This window comes from Takifugu rubripes, chromosome 22 (genome assembly GCF_901000725.2).
Source record: "Takifugu rubripes chromosome 22, fTakRub1.2, whole genome shotgun sequence".
NCBI lineage: Eukaryota > Metazoa > Chordata > Actinopteri > Tetraodontiformes > Tetraodontidae > Takifugu > Takifugu rubripes.
The window spans coordinates 7,177,049-7,197,243 of NC_042306.1; the positions used below are offsets into that span (position 1 = coordinate 7,177,049).

The 20,195-nt window shown below is 45.1% G+C and overlaps 1 protein-coding gene across 6 annotated transcripts in view; it reads right to left on the minus strand.

The window, feature by feature from the left end:
* Nucleotides 1–6,442: 6,442 nt before the first annotated feature.
* The window catches only part of rnf31 (ring finger protein 31), a 43,568-nt gene continuing 29,815 nt past the window's right edge, over nt 6,443–20,195 (minus strand). For 4 of the 6 annotated variants that reach the window (XM_029830466.1, XM_029830469.1, XM_029830470.1 and 1 more), the window contains 15 exons: nt 18,466–18,699; nt 18,217–18,384; nt 17,832–17,996; nt 17,360–17,545; nt 16,638–16,844; nt 14,748–14,921; nt 13,295–13,393; nt 11,872–11,961; nt 11,187–11,301; nt 10,552–10,664; nt 10,125–10,235; nt 8,795–8,843; nt 8,228–8,324; nt 7,490–7,655; nt 6,443–6,974 (listed from right to left, as the gene is read on the minus strand). In XM_029830466.1, the coding sequence (XP_029686326.1) occupies nt 6,924–6,974; nt 7,490–7,655; nt 8,228–8,324; nt 8,795–8,843; nt 10,125–10,235; nt 10,552–10,664; nt 11,187–11,301; nt 11,872–11,961; nt 13,295–13,393; nt 14,748–14,921; nt 16,638–16,844; nt 17,360–17,545; nt 17,832–17,996; nt 18,217–18,384; nt 18,466–18,699 (2,025 nt within the window). In that variant the 3' untranslated portion in view covers nt 6,443–6,923. The remainder of the gene's footprint in view (nt 6,975–7,489; nt 7,656–8,227; nt 8,325–8,794; nt 8,844–10,124; nt 10,236–10,551; nt 10,665–11,186; nt 11,302–11,871; nt 11,962–13,294; nt 13,394–14,747; nt 14,922–16,637; nt 16,845–17,359; nt 17,546–17,831; nt 17,997–18,216; nt 18,385–18,465; nt 18,700–20,195) is intronic. The other 2 variants (XM_029830468.1, XM_029830467.1) reach the window with 2 other exon arrangements.

Consider the following 20,195-nt stretch of genomic DNA (forward strand, 5'->3'; position numbering starts at 1 on the left):
TGTATATATACTGTGTGTGTATATATATATATATATTCTCTATTCTTACACTCATTTATTGTTTGTAATTAACCTTATTGGTGCTTTAAGTTGCATCTCTTGCATCACAAATGGATGTAATAGAATGTTAAAAGTGATAAGTTCTAAAAATTCAAAGTCACAGTCAAAGAAGCAAGAAGCTGCTACTACAACATTCTACTGTTTGCTCACAATCATCAGCTTACCTGTGACAACACTAAAAACAACACAGACAAGGGCTCAGGCATGCAGGAGCAGTCCGACAGGAGCTCCATTACAAAGGAGGACTGTGACGGGTGCAGTTTAGGACCCAAAAGCAGCACTCTGGAAAGCTGGACCGTAGTAATGACTTTTATTAACCCACGGGCAAACAGGAACTCAGGCAGACCAGGAAACACAGGAAATAGTCCGTTCTTCTTAGCCCGCACAAAGTCTATGGGTTGCAGGCTCGGGGAGTGGGACGAGCAGCAGCGAAGTCGGGGCCGGGCGGAGAAGTCTAAACCAGGTGAACCGACAGGCACCAGAGACGCTGAGGCAGAAGTCGTAGTCAGGGGCAGAACGCAGGTAGGTTGTCCGGGGAACAGGCAAGGCAGGCAGAACGAAGACAGGCAGAGTCGGTAATGGGTAATCCGGCAGGGAAACAACGCTGGAAAGTCTTGCATGAGAGCAGAAGAACAATCTGGCCCCGAGTGAGTGTGAGGCTGGAGAATATATACACTGGTAGGTGAGCTGATTGATGAGTGAGGGCAGGTGTGTGATCCGTGACTGAGAGCAGGTGTGTGATCCGTGACTGAGAGCAGGTGTGGTGATCAGAGGGTGTGATGTGAGCAGGGCAGTGGAAAAGTACTGGGACAGGAGGGAACTGGAGAAAAGGGGCTGTGACAGAGGACATAGTGAAAAACTCCTCTGTGAACCATCACTTTATCGTGGTGGAGGAGTATGCGTACCCTAATGAGCCTGGGAGCTATGATGTCCGGGGCAGTCTGCCCCTGGTAGGGTCTCCCAAGGCAGATTGGTCCTAGGTGAATGGTCAGACAAAGAATGGTTCACAAGACCCAAAATGGAACATCAAAGAGAGAAGTTGCGTACCCGGCCCGGAGGGTTACCGGGGCCCCACCCTGGCCTGGGACCTGGTGGCCCAGCCCGAACCGGCTATGTGGACACTCCCGTCCCAAGTGGACTCATCACCTGCAGGAGGAGCATGAAGGGTCCAGTGCATTGTGGATTGGGTGGCGGCCTGATCGTCGGTTATGGAAATTGGCATTCGGAACATGGAACTTCACCTCTCTGATGGGGAAAGAGCTGGAGCTTGTTGGGGAAGTTGAGCGCTGCCGACTAGATATGGTCGGCCTCACCTCCACACATAGCATCGGCTTGGGAACCCAAGTCCTTGAGGGGGTTGGACACTCTTCTATGCTGGAGTTGTTCAGGGTGAGAGACGAAGAGCTGGGGTGGGCTTTTTGCTTGCCCCTAGATTCTCTAGTTTGACGTTGGGGTTCTCGTGGTTGAGGAAAAGGGTCGCTTCCCTGCGCCTTTGGGTCGGGGAACGGTTTCTGACGGTTGTTTGTGTGCATGCACCGAACAATAGTTCAGAGTACCCGCCCTTTTTGGAGGACTTGGATGGACGCTGGACAGTGTCCCGACTGGGGACTCCATCGTTCTGCTCGGAGACTTCAATGTCTGGTCCGGCCCTCCGAAGTCTGGCACAACCCACTCTCCTGGGTCGTGAAGGCTGATCTGGGTGTCTGGCGTGGAAGTCACAAATTAGCTCCTTGTCCAGGATGTGAAGTGCCGGTACCCAGAACCTCTCCTCAGGTCCATAAACCCTCCCAGTCGACCAGGCATTGGAGACCCCTGCCACGGGGTCTGGAGCGCAGGAGCCGACTGACGGTGTATGCTGGGCCCCCATCCACTAGCAGCGGGGGAGGTGGGGCCGGGCGATCCGGGACCAAGGGGCTCTCGTGGGCAGGCTTAATCTGAGAAAGGCGGAAGGTGGGGTGCACGCGCATTGACCGGGGAAGCCGGAGTCTGACTGCCGCCGGGCTGATGACTCTGACGATGGGGAATGGTCCCACAAACCGCGGGGCCATTTTCCTGGATTCCCCCCGAAGAGGCAGGTCCTGCGTAGATAGCCACACGCGTTATCCCACTCTGTATCTAGGGGCCGGGGTCCGGTGCCGGTTGGCCGCCGCATCGTACCGGGCTCCCGCCCTCAGAAGATTGGCCCGAGCCTGGGCCCACATCTGCCTGCAACGGCGGGCATAAGCTGCTGCAGAGGGACAAGACGCTTCGCCTGCTTGTGCCGGGAACAGAGGGGGTTGATATCCAAAAACACACTGGACCGGCAACATTCCCGTTGCCAAACTGATCAGGGAGATGTGGGCATACTCGACCCAGCCCAGAAAGGTCGACCATGTGGCCGGGTCCCGTGTCGCCATGCACCGGAGGGCCATCTCCAGGTCTTGATTTATCTTCTCCGTCTGGCCGTTGGTCTGCGGGTGGATGGTCAGAATGACTGTGTTCCCTGCAGACTGGGGTGCCCGGTGACGAAGTCTAGAGCGATGTGTGTCCAGGGTTGACGAGGAACCGTCAGAGGTTGCAGTAGCCCGGCAGGTGCTCGGCGTGGTTGTTTCTGCTGGTTGCAGACGGGGTAGGCGTTGACGAACTCCTGGACATCCTCCCCCAGGGAAGGCCACCAAAACCTCTGCTTCAGCAGACCTGCCGTCCAACGTGCTCCAGGATGGCAGGCCAGTCGAGACGCGTGGGCCCACTCCAGGACCTCTGCCCTGAGGGAGGCAGGCATGAAGAGCCGGTTGTTGGGGCAGGCGCTGGGCCCAGGTTGATTGGCAGCCGCCCTCCGGACTCTCTCCTCGATCTCCCAGGTTACTGCTGTGACACTTATACAATCAAAATTGTTTCAAGGCGCTTTCCAGAATCCCAGGGCCTAACCCCAGACAAGCAACAGTGGCAAGGAAAAACTCCTCTTTGACAGGAAGAAACCTTGAGCAGGACCAGGCTCATGTAGGGGGACCCTCCCGCCATGTTCAAGCATAAGATTGTTCATCGGTGTTCTTTGACGGCCTGGGCTGTAGGTCGATGATTGACTTCATAGTCATGTCAGATGAGCAGCGGCCATATGTTTTGGACACTCGGGTGAAGAGAGGAGCAGAGCTGTCAACTGATCACTACCTGGTGGTGAGTTGGATCAGGTGGGGGGGCACCACATGGACCTGGCAGGCCCAAACGCTTAGTGAGGGTCTGTTGGGAACACTTGGTGGAGGAACCCGTCAGGCTGGTCTTCAACTCCCACCTCCGACAGAAGTTTGATTGTGTTCCGAGGGCGGTAGGGGACATGGAGTCTGAATGGGCCATGTTCCGCTCCTCCATTGTCGAGGCGGCTGTCACGAGTTGCGGCTGCAAGGCTGCTGGTGCTGGTCGTGGCGGTAATCCCCATACCCGATGGTGGACACCTGAGGTGAGGGAAGCCATCAGGCTGAAGAAAGAGGCTTACAGGTCATGGCTGATCTGTGGGTCTCCGGAAGCAGCTGACCGGTACAGGTTGGCTAAACGGGCTGTGACAGAGACGGAGTGGAGGCAAAATCTCGGACGTGGGAGGAGTTCGGTGAGGCTACGGAGGAAGACTTTCGGTCGGCACCGAGAAGATTCTGGCAACTGTTCGGCGCCTTACGGGAGGCAGGCGGCAACTTGCTGTGTGCAAGGGGAGCTCGTTGGACTCGTTCCCAGTGAGGGTTGGACTCCGCCAGGGCTGCCCTTTGTCACCGGTTCTGTTTATAACTTTTATGGACAGAATTTCTAGGCGCAGCTGGGGAGTGGAGGGTGTCGAAGATCTCGTCGCTGCTTTTTGCAGATGACATAGTTCTTCTGGCACCATCGAGCAAGGCCCTCTAACATATGCTGGAGCGGTTCGCGACCGAGTGTGAAGCGGCAGGGATGCGGATCAGCACCTCCAAGTCAGAGGCCATGGTCCTCGCTTGGAAAAAGGTAGAGTGCCTTCTCCAGGTCGGGGAGGAGGTCCTGCCTCAGGTGGAGGAGTTCAAGTATCTCGGGATCTTGTTCACGAATGAGGGTAGGATGGGATGGAAGATCGACAGGTGGATCGGAGCGACGTCCACAGTGATGCGGGCGCTTAACCGATTTGTCATGGTGAAGAAGGAGCTGAGCTGGAAGGCGAAGCTCTCAATTTACCGGTCGATCTACGTCCCAATCCTCACCTATGGCCATCAACGTTGGGTGATGGCCGAAAGAACGAGATCGCGGATACAAGCAGCCGAAATTTGTTTTCTTCGCAGGGTGGCCAAGCTCAACCTTAGAGATAGGGTGAGAAGCTTGGACATCCGGGAGGAGCCCCTCCTGGGCTTCCACCTTATCGTGGTGGAGGGGTTTGTGTGTCCCAATGATCCTAGGAGCTCCGTTGTCTGGGGCTTTATGCCCCTGGTAGGGCCACCCATGGCAAACAGGTCCTAGGTGAGGGATCAGACAAAGCGTAGCCCAGGCCCCCCTAATGACGAATAACAACAAGTTTCCCTTGCCTGGATGCGGGTCACTGGGGCTCCCTCCGGGAGCCAGGCCTGGGGGTGGGGCACGTTGGCGAGCGCCTGGTGGACAGACCTCTGCCCATGGAGTCCGGCTGGGCATAGCCCGAAGAGGCAACATGGGACCCCCTTCCCGTGGGCTCACCACCTGCAGGAGGGGCCAAGGGAGTCGGGTGCATTGTGTGTTGGGTGGCGGCCCAAGGCAGGGACCTTGGTTGTCTGATCCCCAGCTGCAGAAACTGGCTCTAGGGACATGGAATGTCACCTCTCTGGTGCGAAGGAGCCTGAGCTGGTGCACGAGGTTGAGAAGTTCTGACTAGACATAGTTGGCCTCACCTAGACACACAGCAAGGGCTCTGGAACCAGTCTTCTCAAGAGGGGTTGGACTCTCTACCACTCTGCAGTTGCCGATGGTGAGAGGCGACAGGCTCGTTGCTCCCCAGCTCAGTGCCTGTATATTGGAGTTTACCCCGGTGGATGAGAGGGTAGCCTCCCTTTGCCTTTGGGTGGGGGGACGGATCAGCAGGGTCTTCGAGGGTGCATTGCCCAACCAGTCCACATTTGTTTTGTGGACTTGGAGAAGGCATTTGACCGTGTCCCTCGGGGGGTCCTGTGGGGGGTCCTCTGAGAGTATGGGGTGTCGGGCCCGCTGATATGGGCCGTCCGCTCCCTGTACGATCAGTGTCAGAGTTTTGTCTGCTTTGCTGGCAGTAAGTCGAACCCGTTTCCGGTGAGGGTTGGTCTCCGCCAGGGCTGCCCTTTGTCTGAGCCAAAAGGCGAAGCTCTCGATTTACCGGTCGATCTTCATTCCTACCCTCACCTATGGTCATGAGCTTTGGGTAATGATCGAAAGAACAAGATCACAGGTACAAGCGGCCGAAATGAGCTTCCTCCGTAGGGTGGCTGGGCTCTCCGTTAGGAGCTCAGAGTAGAGCCGCTGCTCCTCCGTGTTGAGAGTATCCAGATGAGGTGGCTTGGGCATCTAGTTAGGATGCCTCCTGGACGCCTCCCTGGTGAGGTGTTCAGGGCATGTCCCTCTGGTAGAAGACCCCCGGGAAGACCCAGGACACGTTGGAGAGACTATGTCTCTCGACTGGTCTGGGAACGCCTGGGGACCCCCCCTGGATGAGCTGGAAGAAGTAGCTGGGGAGAGGGAAGTCTGGGCTTCTCTTCTTAGGCTGCTGCCCCTGCGACCCGACCCCAGATAAGCGGTAGAGGATGGATGGATGGATGGATCCGGGAGGAGCTTGGAGCAGAACCGCTGCTTCTTCACATCGAAAGGAGTCAGCTGGGGTGGCTCGGGCATCTGGACAGGATGACTTCCAGATGCCTCCCTTTAGGTGTTCTGGACATGTCCCACCGGGAGGAGGCCTCGTGGCCGGCCCAGGACTTGGTGGAGGGATTTACATCACTCGCCTGGCTTGGGAGTGGCTGGGGTTCCCTACTGAGGAACTGATGAAAGTGGCTGGGGAGAGGGCATCCCTCCTGAAGCTGCTGCCCCCGTGACCCGTATAAGCGACAGAAAATGAACGAACGAACGAACGAACGACACAGTGAAAAACATATATATATATATATATATATATATATATATATATATATATATATTGTGTTTTGCGTGAGACCTAGCAAGCAGATAGTTGAAGGAGAAAAATCTGTTTTATTTATTCATAAACCAGTCTTACCTGTCACTCCAACTCTCCATGCAGCACAACGTGAAATTAAAACTTAAGAGACAATCTGTCAATATTTCATGTGCTTTGGAGACATGTCGGAGATTAACGGCTGTTTAGCTTCAAGAACCAGCAATGATGGATCCTCCTCTTATTAAATTATAATAAATTAGAGTACATAAAATGTAGATGCCATGATAAAATTCAAGTATTTATTTTTTTCATCCACAAGTTAAAGACAGATTCAACACAAGCTCAAGTGATAAAAGTTGCAAAGTTTGCACCACATTGGTTCATTATATTACAATACATTTAACGCATCAACTTAAGCTTGTAAGGTGGTTTATCTGTTCCATTAACAATAATTATAAAACAATAGTTCATAATCATTCTTTATCAATAAATAACAGTGTTAATCAGCATAATCTCATGATTCAGCATGCAGTCAAACTATTCAATTTTAAATTCATTTCAAAATCCTGGACAACGAAAATGAAAAGTGTATGTCTACTGCTCATAAAAGTGCAATATGTTTTGTTTTAAAGTTTTCACAGCTTCTTCATCATTTATAATATTTTAGAGTGAACACATTTGATTTTATCAGTTACAGAGCAAAAACCAGAAAATAGATGTTTTCTTTCCGTCATGATGGTTAGTTTTGAAAACGTAACAAAGTGAATCATTTCTTTCGTGGCACCTTGTCACCAAGTGGTACTTCATCCATCAGCTTCTGCAGAGACCACAGAGAGTTATGAGTACCACAGTACAACTGGAAATACAGCAAATACTCAGATGCTGCACATAAAACAGATACAGCTGGATGAGGCATCGTCACTTTGTCCAACTTTATTAAATAAAGTGAGTCATATTTTAAGAGTGCTCCACCTTGCAATAGTGACTTCATTCATAGTCTCCATCAATTTGGTGGCATCTAAGTGTAAAAATCTAAAATACTGGTACCACATATAAAAATTGAGTTGTGAACAGCAGCAGAAATATGAGGAAACAGAGCCATCATTCACATCTGTGGAAGTAAAGTTACCCCAAGAGAATTCCATAGAAATGACCCAATAAAAATATGTACTAAATCTTCATTGAACTTTTGACACTTTGACAGTTTGGAAATCTGTTTATGAGTATGATTCATTTCAACAAAGGTGCTCATTCAAATAAACCTCTGAACATGCAGTTTATGAACTCTAGTTTGGTGCAACACCACAGTCCACCGTTTCCCCGCAAACTCACTTCCAGCAGTCTGCTGTAGTAGATGAAGCTGTCCTCCCCATCACGGCGCATCTCTTCCACCTTGTACCTCTTGCATGCCAGCAATAGTTCGCTTGAGCTGTAGATGGGAGCAGGGTCCACAGAGTGACTGTTGATCAGGCTGACCAGGTATTCCCGGTAATGCTTCCTAGAAAACACATTAGCATGGATGCATAATGGATGTAGGAACTGGCATTGACAGATGATAAAAATAATAGATTGTGAAAGGAAAAAAACAATTTTAAGATATTTTACTTTTACCTTGTCAGTATCTCTTTTGCATTGCACTACCAAATTATTTGCTGGGTTTTTTTTGTGTGTTCTACTGCAGACTTAATGTGAATCAATAAAAATTCAATTTGAGTATAGATGTTCAGCCCATCATTGTCAGTGTCATAATAAGATATAGGAAAATTAAGTAAATATTGGGTTGTTATGTTTTACACTTTGTCCTCAGCTACCACCTGATTATGTATCAGGAGTTTTTTGGATTTCTGTATGTGACTAAAAGATGCTTTAACATGTACAATCCAGAGTCTGGAGGCTGAAAGGCCGATGATGAGAGTTTTAGACTGGTGCTTTGTATAAAAAAAAACTTTTAGGACCTTATTGGGAGACTTATCTATAAGGATTTATACATCACTGCCCAATTTAAAACAGCTAAACCATAACTAAACCATGTTTCAAAAGTAAACGTATCATCGGTTTTAAGCGTCATACTCGCAAAGTCCAGCATGACCATGCTGGGTCTGAGTGCCACAGGCTGTATCAGGTTGTTGCCCTCCTTCATCTTTCTGTTCGATCACTCCACAAAGACCTGACAAGAAAACAAGATTATTTCAGAAGTGTCTCTAATAAGAAAAAAACAAACTCTCAAAAGCACACATTACAACAATGCCAGTAAACACTTCAGGTCTGAACAGTAACTGAAAATGAGTTAATGTCCACATGACTTAAAAGTTTTGGTTTTACTATGATAAATAAACCATAAAAACCATATCCTCTTTAATATGAAGCTAAATAGGAATTTCATATTGTGTATGTTAATGTGTTAATTTTCAATGTTAATTTTCTGGCAGTGCTGCTGCAATTAACTTGTGAAATATCTCTCTATCATAATTCATACTTACTTCACCCTGTGCATGGTATTATAATAAAGAATACACTAAGTATGTAACGTTTATGTGTAGTATTAATCCTGGGTGTTAATTATATAGGAAGTGATTTTTTTTCCACTGATCAGTATGTCTCACTATTTTTGCTTTTGGGTAAATTTTATTGACTTACTTGTCTGTGTTCCAGGAGGAAGCTCAGTGTTAAAGGAAACTCCACTGTTCTGGGAGCCAAATGATACAAATAGAACACTCACAATCAGTATTCTTTCATATGCAAATGTATCTCTATATGGAATCAAACACACCCAAAGATTTTTTTTCTCAATACAAAAAGATTCTTGTCGATATTGTTATTTCCTTCAGGCACTTTTGACCATGTCCAGGTTCCTAAATTTTTGTCCTTGTGATATACAGTATACATTTCAGTTAATTGTGTTCAGTGGAGTTCTTACTGAAACAAAAAGTCATATAGGACAGCAGTGGAGAAGGGTGGGGCCTTGACAGTCGATTTTCTAGTTGCTAAACTGGCTGTTGGTACATGGAATGTCATCCCTCCTGTGCGTGAGGAAGGACTCAGAAATGGTATGAGAGTCTGAGAAATACAAGTATAGAGATATAGTTGGGCTCATCTCATGTTCTCAAGAGAAGTTAGAAGACAATAATTTCTCTATGAGAGTTGATCCAGGTGAGAGTTACTCCACTGGCACTGTCTCAAATGTCCATCCATTGAGGACATCTGTCCACACAATATGGACATGTGTAGACTTCTTTTTAGCCTCTCTACAGTCTGCCTGTACATTGAGGTTAACAGGGATACGAGAGGTAAGGCTGTGTACTGAACCTTTTTAGATAGCCTTGGAGGGTGTTGGAAAACACCTCTGTAGCTGGCTCCAGTGTTCTCCAGATGCAATTCAATGCTCATGGCAGCTTGTGACTTGCAGAAGTGTGAGCAGAAGGAATAGTTTACTCAATCAAAACTTATGTGATGTTCCGTTATTGGACTTCTGATACTGCTAGCCACTCTTTCATGTTCTGCAGCCATCTGGGTGAAGAGAGCACTAGAACTGTCAGTTGCTAATTTTGGGGGTGGGGAGTTGTTGCTGACACTGACGATGATCTCATTAATCCATAGGATTAATAAGAAGGCAAAGCCTAATGCCTCTGCGGTGGTATTTCTCCTTGTCAGCATCTCTGGACATACACTGAGATGCTGGTTCCACCTTTCAAGAACCAGAGTATCACAGACACCCTGGTACAGCTTAGCCTCCCTTGAAAAACCTTACTATAAGTGAGGGGGAAATAGAATAAGAGGTTCACAGGTGCATATTGTTGTAGCTTCCCGAGCAACGTTGATGATCTACAGGTCAATTACCATATTTGGTAATGCATAATTCCAAATTTGTTCAGTTTAGGGATAGTACCTGTTCTGCACAAGCTAAGGCCAATTAATAATTGGTCTTACATCCTTTGTTTATATGTTTGCCTGTGATTGTCATGCACACCTGCAGTAAAGCTTGCAATCTGGAGGGTTCCCAGTCCCTCAGGTAGAAAAGACAGTCTCTAGGATGATGGGCGTGTAGTCCAGACACAGAGCACTCCTCAACTGCACAAGTCTGATGGGAAAACAACAATATGTCGTAGCAACATCAATCCATCTATCTAGCCTGATCAATTGACATGTATTGACAAATATCAATATCAAGGTCTTCTTAATCACTGAGTTTTTACTTCTCTCTTTCTCTTGCAATATTTATATATATATAGAGAGATATATAGATAGATAGAGAGAGAGTGTGAGAGAAATGCATACATACATCCATACATAAATTAACATATTTATATAGATACACTTGTGTGTATAAAAGCAACCTTTGCTTAACCAAATATTTAAACAGGGTTGAAGAAGTGCATGCAGCATTTCAAACTCACTGTGTGGAAAGGGTTGTTGCAGCCACTGCAGAACTGGTAGCGACATTGTGAGCAGCAGAAATGCATGCAGCCTCCTTTCGACAATGCATACTGGAAGCGACAGTTTGGACAGGCTGATTGGTGAGAAAAGAAGTAAGACAGTGGGATGAATGAAGAGAAAAATCATAGAACGGGGCGGTATCAGTACATGCTCAATAAGGTTCAATTATTCTGCCTATGATATGCCTATGATGAAAATGTGGACTGGGTTTGCCATTCTTTTCTGAGTTTACATAGTTCTCCCAGTGCCTGTGTGGCTTTTGTCTGGGTACGCTCGGTAGATTGGACACTATAAACTGTCTCAAGGTTACCAAGTGTGAACATATCAAACTAGTCTATGCATGCCAGTGGACTGATGACCTTCCTGCCCTGGTCAAGTATAAGTGGCATTTAAAAGCAAAATTAATCTGGCAGATGGAAGCAATTATCAATCAAATTAAGAAGTGGAATCAGATAAGTGACATGAATAGATATTAGTGTATATAACTATTTAGAAAATCAATATTGTAATAAGTTGTAAATAACAGTTTTGTAATGATTGCCATTGCAGCTCAGCTTTTTCGGGTGTGTAAGTCAGTGTGTGCGCAGGTGTTTACTGATGCCGTTGTCTCGGAGGTAGCCAGCCAGGCCCTGTCTCTGGTACTCTGGATCATTTTCTCTCTTCCATGACTGATATTGTTCACAGGACAGACCAGCATGCTGAGACTCCCACTGCAGTGACAGATCAACACACGGAGCAGCAAAATCAATAAAACACTCACCATCAAAATCAAAACGTCTCATGACATGTTAATGAAAAATAAAATTCAATTCAAATTTACAGGGAATATGTTCCCAACAATTTACAATGATTTTCCCAGCAAATCATGCGATTTTTACATACATGGTTCGATTCCAGAACTTTTAAAGCCTCTTCAAAACATGACATATCAATGCTTATAAAAATGTGGGCTTCAGTAGAGACAATTCTGGCATGTTCGGCATTTTATTTACTGTATAAGGAAAATACTGGTGACATTGCAAGAGGTGGAGCTTCGACAGGGTTTGACATCTGACATTTGAAACAAACCACAAGATCTCCTTTTCCTGTTGAATACTTATACGATACTGAATCAATGTTAATAAAGGTTTACTTACATACTAGAAGTCAACTCTACTCCACTACTTTTAAGGAGGAGCTGATAGGAAGACAACACTGACAAAAACACTTTGTTTTTTAAGTATAAAACTTAACACAGTAAGAGATGAAAAGTGGGAGAAGAGAAGGCCCCTAATACTCACAGGCTTTTTACACTGAGCACAGAAGCTGTTGTGGCACTGAAAGCAGGTGACCTTGAGCTGGTCTCCATCATAGATAAAACCATATGAGCACTGAGTGGAAGAAAGAGGCAGAAAGAGTTCTTACCTACAATATACACTATATTTCCAAAAGTATTTGGCCACCTGCCTTGACTCACATATGAATTTAAGTGCAATCCCATTCCTAACCCATAGGGTTCAATATGATGTCGGCCCACCTTTTGCAGCTATTACAGCTTCAACTCTTCTGGGAAGGCGGTCCACAAGGTTGCGGACTGTGTTTATAGGAATTTTCGACCATTCTTCCAAAAGTGCATTGGTGAGGTCACACACTGATGTTGGTCGAGAAGGCCTGGCTCTCAGTCTCCGCTCTAATTCATCCCAAAGGTGTTCTATCGAGTTCAGGTCAGGACTCTGTGCAGGCCAGTCAAGTTCATCCACATCAGACTCTGTCATCCATGTCTTTATGGACCTTGCTTTGTGCACTGGTGCACATTCATTTTGTTAAGAGGAAGGGGCCACTCCAAACTGTTCCCACAAGGTTGGGAGCATGGAATTGTCCAAAATGTGTTGGTATCCTGGAGCATTCAAAGTTCCTTTCACTGGAACTAAGGGGCCAAGCCCAACTCCTGAAAAACAACCCCACACCATAATTCCTCCACCAAATTTCACACTCAGCACAATGCAGTCCGAAATGTACCGTTCTCCTGGCAACCTCCAAACCCAGACTTGTCCATCAGATCGCCAGATGGAAAAGCGTGATTCATTACTCCAGAGAACGCGTCTCCATTGCTCTAGAGTCCAGTGGCGACGTGCTTTACACCACTGCATCCGACGCTTTGCATTGGTGATGTATGGCTTAGATGCAGCTGCTCGGCCATGGAAACCCATTCCATGAAGCTCTCTGCGTACTGTACGTGGGCTAATTTGAAGGTCACATGAAGTTTGGAGCTCTGTAGCAACTGACTGTGCAGAAAGTCGGCGACCTCTTTGCACTATGCGCTTCAGCATCCGCTGACCCCTCTCTGTCAGTTTATGTGGCCTACCACTTCGTGGCTGAGGTGCTGTTGTTCCCAAACTCTTCCATTTTCTTATAATAAAGCTGACAGTTGACTTTGGAATATTTAGGAGCAAGGAAATTTCACGGATTTGTTGCACAGGTGGCATCCTATGACAGTTCCACTCTGGTAATCACTGAGTTCCTGAGAGCAGCCCATTCTTTCACAAATGTTTGTAGAAACAGTCTCCATGCCTAAGTGCTTGATTTTATACACCTGTGGCCGGGCCAAGTGGTTAGGACGCCTGATTCTGATCATTTGGATGGGTGGTCAAATACTTTTGGCAATATAGTGTATTTGCATACATAGGGGAAAAAATCAGACACAAAAGCTCATTTTGAACTCACATGGCAGCACCAGAGAAACTTGGGGTCCTTAATTAGAGCCTGCTCCGTGAGTTTCTTATGAAATAGCTCATAGACTTCAGAGTCAAGACACTCGCGGAGCTGAAGCATTAGAGACAAAAAAAATCATAAAACTGCAGCCAGATGCATAACCCAGAGTATAAAAAGGCATTAAGCTCTGCTATTGTAGTTACTGTATCAACTATTAACATTAACACTAGCTTCAATCTTGAAAGAATTGGTTTCCCTTATTGAGAAGAATCGCTAACAGCTTTTGCAAAGGGACTTCAACAACAATGGTGGGTGCTGATGATGAAGAATCTCCATTGCTTACTTGTTGATACTCTGTGTAGCAGAGATGACTAGAGCCACATTCAATCTACACAGATCCATGTACATGAATCAGGCATAACATTATGACCACTGGCAGGTGAATTGAATATTTATTATACCTTTGTCATGGCAATTGAGGTATTTTAGGCAACAGATTAGAGGGAGTTTGAGTCACTGGGTCTGATAAAAAAGATGTTAGAATACACCGTGCATTGCAATTTGTTAATAGAGTATGCCGTGATGGCGTGTAGCCTCTTTAAAAGTGACCAGGCAGCCTCTCACAAAGGTAATTGGATATATGTGCAGAATAAGTTTAAGTTATTGACTTGGCCTCCAAATCCCCAAGATCACAATCCAATTAAGCATCTGTTGGATGTGCAGGATAAACATGTGTGATACATGGAGACCCCACCATGCAACTTAAAGGACTTACAACTCAGAGGATCTGCTGCTCACATCTTGGGGCCAGATAGCACAGCTAACCCTCAGGGGCTTAGAGTAGGTCCTACTTAATGGTTCATGGTTGTGTTTTCAGGGGGGGTAACCAAACAATATTCAACTGGTGGTCATAATGTTATTCCTTATGTTGGGGTCCAGGGTTCTGTGTTGTGTGTCTGGTTTTTCCTGCAGGGGGCATGGAGGGGCCAATAGTTGCAACAGCTGGAGCTGCAGGCAGGCGCGCCTGTCGGCAATCTCCATCAGGCCACCTATTTAAGGAGGGAGTGCCTGTCTGCCAGCGGTGAAGAGTTTTTCTGTCTTCCCTGCTTGTTTGAGGTCTCCATGCCATCCTGCTGTACAAGAGAACACGCAGAACCTGACTCCCGTGTTGGCTCTGCACTGGAGCTCTCTGTGCACCCCGGAAGATCGGATGAGTGCTCCCCTGCGGTCCAGGAGGACTGCCAGTTTGATTTGTTTGGTTAAAAACTAGTTTTGGGACTTTTTATCACTTCATTTTTGCCTGCTTTCGGGTCCTGTAACAACCCAAACCCTAACACTTTATCTGTATATATGTACAGATGATTAAAAACCACAGTCTTCACAGAGGAGAACTGTGATGCTTTGGTGGGTAATTATGCTCTCCATGGGTTTGTACCATCTACCTTAACTGATATGATTCTCTTACCTGGATGTCTAGTGTGGAAAAATAGCTGTTGAGATGCTCAGGGTCATTAATGTCAGGCTCCCAGCAGACAGGACACACCATGTCTCTTATGTGTTTGTCCCTCACTACTATGGTAAAGTGTTGCTGGAAACAGTCACAGCACACGGAACACTGGCATGATGTCAGAGACTGCATCTGCAAGGACAACAACAATGGCAATAACATGAGACTAGTGGTGTAATTATGTTTCTAGGCACTTGGTAACAAACAAAGGTAAATTCTGTGATTTACAGCATTCCATGATTTCTTGCATGAATTATTATGTAGGGCAAGATCTTCAACACCAAAGATGTTGACGTAGAAATAGAGTAAAATCAGGCAAGATGAAACGCATGAAATAACTGAGCAGTCACATTAGATCACACAGAACTGCTAGATGGCAACATTATTGGCAACACTGAACATCCGATAATTACTGCTTTAGTCAATCACTAATTTCAGTCAAGGTGTCCCAAAAATCGCAGAAAATTAATTGTTGTCATCACTTAATTTTTATCATGTGATTATAACTCATACTGAACACACTTATCTCTCAAACAGTGATGAATAAATACAAATGGAAGAGGCTAACAAGACAAATGTCTGAACATTTTACTGAGAACCGATTATAGCACACAACTTTCTGGACAATGTACATCCATTAATCCTCTACAATCAATCATTTGAGTTGGGTTTTATCTATCAAGTAGTAGTGTGAACCTCTCCTCTTCCTCTTACTTTTACCTTTTTAGTGTCCATTCTATAATTACATTATCATATTAGACTGTTAATATACTACTGCCTCTCTACCACTTGAGTACTCCTAATTTTTGTTCTACTAAATACAGTAAATATATTATTTCCCCAAATTGTTCTTTGACCAAATACCATAATTTCTGGACTACAGAGCGCACCTGATTAAAAGCCGCATAATCTAATTTTAGAAAGAAAATCAATTTTGTACTTATACAAGCCGCACCGGATTTTAAGCCGCAGGTATCCCACGTAGTAATATGAAGAATTAGATCGAAAACATTCAGTACCGGTAGATGTTTTTATTACCGTAAGAGACGAGTCACTGATGAGTGACAAACAGACAGGTAAGAAACAACAGCCACTCTTTTCACTTGTAAGTTTATACAGAGACCTTAAATCCAATTTTCATCACGTTAGGATTTTTAAACTTTTCTTTTAATTTAATCCGCTTAGCAACATAAATATATTGTACCGGTAAATACTTTTTTTCCTAACAGTGTCTGTAATGCAGCTACCTTGAAATATACGTTTGTATTAGCTACACACAAATTACGTTGTTTATGCTTTTTTTACTCAAACAATGAACAATCTAAAACTCCCCGATGGCCCACCTCTAAAATCTTCTATTTTCATCACAGTGGCGATTGCTTTTGCCTTCCGTCTGATTTGTACAGCGGAAACACTGCGGCCGCCTGCTCTCTGTGTGTTGACCCAGTCTTCCAGAACGTTTTCAAGCTCGGGCCACCTTCTATGTTTACATCTAAAAGCTTCTGTCATCTTTTTGCTTTGGATCAGTTCTTCAGGCGGGCGTCTCCACCTTCTCGCTATTGATTACCGTAATGTATCCCAAGATTACGCGCGGCAGCTCAATTTCCTTCTTCAACCGCCAGAGTGATCGCTTTTAACTTAAAAGCCGCATCATATGCTTTTCTTCTAGTATTTTCCATGTTGATGAGGGTTAGTAAAAATGACTGATTCACAATAGTTGTGATAGTGCGCCACGAAAAAAACATAAAAAGGAGCAACTTAAAGTCCGGAAATTACGGTAATCAATAAATTCCAAGCATTATTACTTGATGTGTCATGCTTTGATGATGCAGAGTGTGAAAAACCCACCTTACTGTGGGGGAAGATGGAGAGACAGATGGGACACTCTTTTGTTAGCACTCTCTTGATGAACTCCCTGTCATGGGACTCTCGTACAGCCTGCACCACATCTTCAAGTGAGTAGGGTGCGTTTTCCTCCAGTAGGAGTGACAATGCTAATTCGCAGCGACCCCAGCTGGGAAGATCATATACCGCTAATAACCGCCGGCAAATGTGCTGTGAAAGACATAGTGCGTGAGCAGTTGGTTCCCAAGAAAGACAGAATTACAACCACAACCAGCTTAACATTTGGAAAGGCCTATTATCACACCAAGGACACAATATATCGGGATATATGGGGAGAGGGGTTGCTTTTGAAGGTGGCTGATACCGAAATACTACTTCCCAAATTATCCTTAATGAGAGGCTGCATACTGTAGCTTTAGTTACAGATATCCTTCTGTTTTAAGTTTCTCTCTTTTTTTAAGTTACATATATCATGTAACTGCAAAGGATAGTGCAGCATTAAGCACTGTCACCTCACAGCAAAAAGGTTCTGGATTGAAATCCCACCAGGGGCCAGGGGCTTTTCTGTGTGTACTTTACATGTTCTCCCATGCCCACGTGGGTTTCCTCTGGGTAGTTTGGGGTCTTCGCTAGACTTTAAATTGACTTTACAACAGTGACTTTAAATTGAACGTTAGTGTCAATGAGAATGTGAATATTGTAAGCCTGGGAAAGGTAGGGCTTACCTGCTTGTCTGGGTGATGGATGTCTACAGGAGGATCAGGTTTGTCACTCCAGATACGTTTGTGGAAGCCTTCCAGAAGGGGTCGCTGCAGCAAGACGAGGGCCCCACGTACCTCACCACCACTTTGCCTTAAAACCTCATGACACTGTGCCTCATCACAGAAGCCCAGATCAGAGAGTTCCTTCACCTATGAAGAGAGTCGAGAGAAAAATTCAATTTGATTTGCTTCAGCGGAACTTTATCTGAGAACTCTCTCTTTAGAAGCTCAATTCTGAAAACAACTAAAATGCTGTAGGACTGGACAGCATAGCATAGCAGTCTTATAGGACCTAATTTTGTCATGGGATTGTAAGAAAGCTGCTTAAATTGTAGGATCCTCTGTAATCAGATAGTTAAAACAATAAACAATTGGAGGTCTATCTCTGCTATGTTAAATAAAGTAGGGAAAAGATGTTTTGCACAACATGTCTCACTTTTGCCAGTCTTTCTCTTTGAGCCTGTCTTGTAGCTCTCTCTACATCACTTCCTTCCACCAGCCATGCTTGCTTGGCCTCAGCTCTGGACAGGTTGACCACACTGTCTGATTGTGCAGGGTCCAACTTTTTTACTGGATCTTCAGCAGAACCACAGAACCGCTTCTGGATTAGAAGGAAAGGTGTCATTGCCACAGTATACTATTGCTGTGATGGATTCAAGGTGTTAACTCTATCTAAATTCAATTCAGGTATTAGGTGAGTAATATAATACTGTTTAGAAGCAGCCAGTTACTAAAAATTCATCTGCATTAAATTCTGACAATTTTCTTTAATTTAACTTGTAATTAGGTCACAATGAAACAATGTTGAGGGAAATACTGACTTTGTGCTCTGTTGTGATCTTTCCTGATGTTGCAACCAATGTTCTTATCTGGTCTAACAGCAGAGGAAACTCCACCTTTAACCATTTGAAGGGCAGATTGATCCTGTCGCCTGTTACCCTTATACTCATGTACACCTCCTCTGGACTCATTCCTTTTTTCTCTCCTTCCTGACAAACAGAAAACTCATTAGACAACAGACCCACAATGGAATTTCTATTCATGAAGAAATGTTAAAGAAAGACACTTGCTCTGATGAGCTGAATAAGCTTCAGGCCATCCTCCTTTATCTGCCTCTGCCGGCAGCTGTCTTGGGCTTCAGAAGCCAGTTCTTTGGGTTTTAGTGGCAGAGCAGGGACCCGTCTGACAGGAGAGGGGGGGCTCAGCTTCACAGGCAGGGGAGCAGGTTCTGGACGAGCTAGGTCACACATCTCACACATTGTTGAAGGAGAGTAGTTCAGATAGGTACAGAACTGACAGACCCACTGTGCACAAGAAAACAAGACAGAGAGAGACGGACACTATTATACTAAAATAGGGACTTAGACCTCACACCGTCTCTATTAATCCTCAAACAATCCTAGAAGGTTGTGAGGACCAGTCAAAATGTCCTCAGATTCCCAAAGTGTCCTCATTGCTAGTAAAATATGTATTTGGGTGCTAAATATGCAGCGATCACAAGAACACAAACACACTCACGCACAGACACCCACAGACACATTAAAGAGCCAAACATCCAGTCATTTTTTCTCTGACCATGAATTAAAGTGAAGATGCTGACTCTGCCTATTATTCAGGAACACACCTCCCACTAAATTTGATGCGTAATTCACCAAAATTAATATGACAATATGTCCTGTGAAATTTCATGTTCAATTACACACTGCACACTTTCCATCCAACAATTTACTGTTCTAAACAGTCAAAATAATTGTGTCACATAAAGCTACCTTTCATTGTATTTGATGTCTCATAGATGAGCATTTTTTCAGGGTCTACTCTAAAATGGATTCGTTCAGAATAAACTTCTTGTCAGGGGTGGACTGACGTGATATTATCAGTCATTGAGCCAAACATCCATGGTCTTCAATGGGGCAGCAGGGAATTGTTTTATTCAGTGCAGTGAAATGAGATGCTCATTGGAGAGATGCTGCACTGGGCTTCTGCGTGATCATTGGAGGATCCGTCTAAAGGCTATTTTCCCGGCGAGGGGCTTGTAAGAGGAGTCCAAAGACAGCTCATTTAAATGGCGATTTTCTCCCAGTTCCATTGTAATAAATTGTTGATGAGACCAATTATACAGACCTATTATTATAGTTTCTGGTTTAATTGAGCTGCATTAGTTTGTTCATTCATCCATAGTGTGGTATCAAGGCAGACAGCAGGCTGCCCATTATGGCAGACTATACTAGTATTGTCTCCATGATTTATCTATGTGTAATTTGAAATTGTCTGTCTTTTATATGGCTTTTTTTTTTTTACTTCATTTTCCTATTTTTAATCATTTCTGAAAAGAATTTTGGAGTTTTTTGAAAATCAATCTAGAAATAAAATGTAGTAATATTAATGAATGGCATGTCAACAGATATTAAGGAATTATTTATTTCAAATACACATAACTTTGACAATAGTCCTGCCAAAATATTCATATTTTATAAGAAAAGAGAAAAATCCATAGAAGCTCAATATTTCAAATATTCACTGCTTTGGGGTTCCCAGTTTCTGGGAACTTTGTTGCTGGGGCGTGGTGGAGCCATTGATCAGCCACAGTTGGCGCCGCAGGCAGATGCACCTGCGGTCTATTTTCAATCTACCGTTCCATTTAAGGGCAGAACTCCCGTCTGCCAGTGTCGGAGTGTTTTTGTCCTCATCGTGAAACCCTGACTTCTGTGGCTTGACTATTTTGTGAGTTTTCCTAGTGGACTTGTTTTGGACTCAGTCGAGGTCTCTGCGCCTCTCTGTGAATGCGGACCGAACTGTT